Source organism: Arachis ipaensis, chromosome B9, assembly GCF_059453495.1.
Source record: "Arachis ipaensis isolate K30076 ecotype BB chromosome B9, ASM5945349v1, whole genome shotgun sequence".
Lineage (NCBI taxonomy): Eukaryota > Viridiplantae > Streptophyta > Magnoliopsida > Fabales > Fabaceae > Arachis > Arachis ipaensis.
Genome location: NC_142444.1, coordinates 79077462 through 79081980, shown reverse-complemented (window position 1 = coordinate 79081980; position 4519 = coordinate 79077462). Strand labels below are relative to the sequence as shown.

General features: G+C 35.3%; 1 protein-coding gene across 1 annotated transcript; it reads right to left on the bottom strand.

Annotated features, from left to right (window-relative positions):
- Window positions 1–2383: 2383 nt before the first annotated feature.
- Window positions 2384–4262, bottom strand: LOC110266860 (uncharacterized). Its single transcript, XM_088500375.1, has 4 exons — window positions 4197–4262; window positions 3968–4078; window positions 3374–3467; window positions 2384–2415 (listed from the first exon to the last, which is right to left on the bottom strand). Exons 1-4 carry the CDS (start codon window positions 4260–4262, stop codon window positions 2384–2386), a joined length of 303 nt encoding a protein of 100 aa, XP_088356501.1.
- Window positions 4263–4519: the final 257 nt, after the last annotated feature.

Here is a 4519-nt window from a genome sequence, read left to right as displayed (position 1 = left end):
CAAATTAGTTTTTTGGCATCTTTTCAAAACAAGAGTTAGGTTATGCAAGCAAGTGTCACTACAAGAAAATAAGCTTTCTGCCACGCTTTTAAAGCGTGCCAAAAAGTGCTAAAAAGCGTGCCGATAGCTTTTCGCCACACTTTTTGAGCTATCGGTACGCTTTTGAAAGGGTCACGTCCGCCAGCGTGCCGATTACTCTATCGCCACGCTTTTGTGAATCTATCGGCACGCTTTTTTTTGGCCACGCTTTCAACTCTTGCCACGCTTAAAAGCGTGGCCATAGGTGTTAATCTATCGGTACGCTATAAAAACGTACCGAAAAGTTGACATAACGCCACACTTTTCGAGCGTGCCAAGAAAGTTAGTTTTGGCTACGCTTTGAAAGCGTGCCGATAAAGCACATACAGCCACGCTTTTAAAAGCGTAGCTTTCCCACTAAAGCCTTTTGCCACGCTTTCAAAGCGTGGCCTATTCCTTTGTCAAATTAAAAAAAAAAAGAGAAAATTAGAATGCATAATAATAATTAAAAAAATTACAGTTCTATAATAATAATTAAAAAGAGAAAATTAGAAGGCATAAGAATTGATTTTTTATTAATTTACATGAATTATTTACATGCTATAATAATAATTTAAATTAAAACTGAAATGTTCCCAAATATATGAAGGATGGAAAACCAAAAAGTGATATACATCAGAACTATGATTAACAAAAAGTTGATGTAGGAAGAACTCCTGCTACCATTTGCTTTAAAACTCTTCGTCTTCACTGGCCGCAGCTTCTTTCTTATCATATTTTTCATTAGCCCTCTTCATGCTCTCCTTCTCCTTCTCCCTTTTCTCCTCCTGCTTCAGCAGCATTATAACTTTCCATAGCTTTCTCATATTCTGCTTTAAGCTTAGCAACTTTATCGGAATAAGGCTTCTTCTCCTGAACCACACATCAAGACACTTGAATCAACATCACATTGACAAACACATCATAAGAGAAAGATAAGCTTTATAGACTTGCACATTATATATTGTACTTTTATTATTTACTATTTCAATTTTCATTTCCACATGCAGAAAATAGAATTTTAAAAATTACCATTAGTTACATTCAAAACACTAGCAGCACTTGTGTTAAGTACTGGTTGCAGAAGAGGTCCAATCACCATTGCTGGGTTAAATCAGCAACACATAAAGCGACATGATAACAATTGTAGGGACATGGCACATATCTTCGACTCCTTACAAAGTCAACCCATAAACACTTCACTCCCAAAATAATCTAAAGTGAAACGTCTAGAATTAACACCTAGTATTTCTCCAACAAACAAATTAATCCATAGAATTAAGAGCTATATAGTTATATATACTACAAACAAGCCAATCATAACTTTTTCTCAATCAAATAAGAATTACTAAGATTAAATTTAATCACAAAATAGTAGTGTGAGTCATATATTGAAACAATTACAATTCGGTATTAATAGTGTCTAATGAACAATTCAATTACTAGGTGGAGTAATCATTATTAAGATGGTACCTTTCGCTACCTAACTTTTCATAATATACCATCAGAAATCAATGCTGCCAGACCCCAAATCTCATCTGGTTCAAGCCACCGTTAGCGTTTATGAGGATATAGCCGTTGGTCTTTGAGATAGGAGGGTACTTGAGTCATACTCTTATGATTTCTTGGCAGTTCTATGCATTGAGTGAAATTGTCACTGTTGGGTTTAGACCAGATGCCTGACTCCTGAATGAAAATGCAAACTTTATAAATGAAAAAGAATAGACATCTCTAAACACAACATATACTACAGAGGGGATTTAAGACTTACTTCGGCTATGGCAATATCGCTACCAATTACTCCTGTGTCTACCATCTTTAGAGTTCGTTCAGCATCACCTTCTCCATCCCTATAACCATAATCAATGGAGCTTCGGTCCATTATTAATCTAGAAACGGAGCCAGATAGTTCCTGATAAAAGGGTAAAATAATTTGCTTAGTAATATAACTTATCCAAACACCACACCATCCTCAGATGGATAAAAATTGAAGTGATTTAAGGAGACTCAAATCAGATCATGAACTATCAACTATATAGTTCTTAATAAAAGCAGGGATAAACAAGCAAATCTAGCTAAGCCTAACTCTCATGAAACAAAAACAGCAGCAGAATAGGTTCTTAATAAAAGCAGGGATAAACAGGGAAACCATCAGGAATATTGGAGAAGCTTTAGCTATATGCTGAATGATCAATATAAGGTGTACAAAGAGGGAGGTTATGTGCCCCTAGCAGGTGAGGATAAAAATCTTACCATTAGTGACATGATGAGTTCCCATGGGGATGCATCTTGTTCAAAGGTGGTTCAGCAGCATCCTTCAAACACCTCATTTTTCATAAGTTAGATTAGGCTTGCTACCTAGGTGGAGTAACAAATTGAATGAGATTAAAATAATGAAAGACTAGAGAAAATTCTGAAACAGAGTACTGCCAAACAGAATAGAGCATTAATGAGACCGAAACTTTCAAAACATGATATATTTTATATATGGAATCTTAAGAATAACCAAGAAAGATTAGACAACCAAAAGAAGACATGCAAGATCCAGGAAGTCAAGCCATAAGAATTGCAAGGAAGAACAGAAAGCTCAACCTCTTTAGTTACAAATAAGATTGACTAAACAGAAAAAACTAGAAACTAAAAACCACAGTGCATTAAAAGAATAAATTTTTTTTGTCAACCAGGAAATCTCGTATTATTGAGAGCAAGGTATTAGATGGAGAACTTCTCTCATTAATGCCACAGTAAACAAGAATATGTGAAGCAACAATTGTAGAAAATTAGAGCTGCAAAGCAGAAAAGAAAAAAGAAAAAAAGGGACATGCAATCCCATAATGTTAGCATTAGCAATTTAAAAGCTTTTAAAGAGAGAGCAGAGAATATATTCAAAAGACGAAGTATGCAAAGGAAAGCAACTGAATACATTAAACCAAAAAAAGAAGGGAAACAGAAGTGAGGATCAAGAAACAAACAAACAATATCATCAAACTTAGGCAACAAATGTCAGAACAGAACAGAACTGAACAGAACTGAATTGTCATAATTATCAGACAAAGTCTTCCCTAAAGCAAAGAAATCCAGTGTTCAAATCACTAACATTTTAGTTAAAGCTTGCTTTAAGTCACAATCCATTTCCACTGCAACTAACCAAATTTCAGTTTTTATGAGACATTTTAAAGCAACAAAATAGTCAAAAAAAATAGCTTAACAGAAATTACATTGGCTACAGCATACTTAAGCAGCAGTGATAGGCACTGCTCGAGCAAAGCACAAGCACAAGCTACGCTAAGAACCTTAGGCATTCAAGAGAGCTCACCTTCCTTATTACATTCAGGGTCTTCGGGAATCATCAATTCATTATTAGGGTCATCTGGTAAGTCTTGGAGCCTATCCTCAAACCAGCTTTGTATCTGAAATCTTCCCGAAAATAAAGGATTAATAAAGAAAGAAACGATATCAGAAACAAAAATTCATCATCTAACAAAATGTGTGAACCTCAGTCCATCTAACTGCAGGTTTCCCGGCATGGCCAGCAGAGCGGCTGCACTTACTTAAATAACAGAAGCAATTTATATTGTTGCAAAAAAATATACAATTGAATTGGTTTAGATCGATTTGTGATCTCTACTTTTTCTTTATTGAGAATTAGATTGAGATTCTACTTCTATGTCATTCTCTCTTTCACTTTATATCTTTTTGGTGATTAATCTACTCTAACCAAGAGCACTCAATCATTATGAATGGGATCGAAGAATAACATGCCAAGGGATTAGAGGAGTTTTATGCCTACAACTACTCAAAGGATAATCTAAGTTTACACTACTTGAAACTTGCATCACCAAGCATGAAGGTTCTGAAAGCAGACTGAGAAACCAAAATGACGAGTTCAGTATATACAAGAGATACGTACTGATGTAGAAATTGTCTTCTTGCCATTGGTGAAAAGAATAAGGCATTTATAGTCAATTGCTTCACCAGCTGCGGCCATTTTATTCCTCACAGCTTTATACTTACAAGGATGCTAAAGGCACACCAAGAACATGAAAAGGAGGCATAATGAACTAAATTCAGTTTGCAGAAATATAAAACCAAAAACATTTGATCAACCAAGAAGCCAACACTAACACACATATACACACATCGTTTAAGTGTAACCCAAACAGAGCCCGTCTCGGTGCTGCGCTCGAATATGATGGTGAGTTCATTGAGAAACGGATCTAGCTGTAGAAGAACCTAGTAAAAAAAATCAAAATAGCAGGGGTTAGACTTCAAACAAACAGATGTTAATTCTTGAAAAATATTGCATATTCATCAAGATAACTTGCCGATTTTTCCAGCATATTCCGCATTCATTTTTTTTAAATAATAACGATAACAAAAAATGAAGGGAGAAAATCTTTACCTTCACAACACCTCCAGTTTTTCTTCCAGCCAAGACATCCGTTAGCATGGTTTTTCCAGC

Excerpts from the sequence above, each read along its gene's own strand:
- LOC110266860 (XM_088500375.1), bottom strand. The coding sequence starts at position 4,262 with ATGAACTCACCATCATATTCGAGCGCAGCACCGAGACGGGCTCTGTTT. Across the intron at positions 4,079-4,196 it reads TTGGGTTACACTTAAACGAT|CATCCTTGTAAGTATAAAGC; the intron begins GTGTGTATATGT and ends GTGTGCCTTTAG. Across the intron at positions 3,468-3,967 it reads AGAAGACAATTTCTACATCA|ATACAAAGCTGGTTTGAGGA; the intron begins GTACGTATCTCT and ends GGAAGATTTCAG.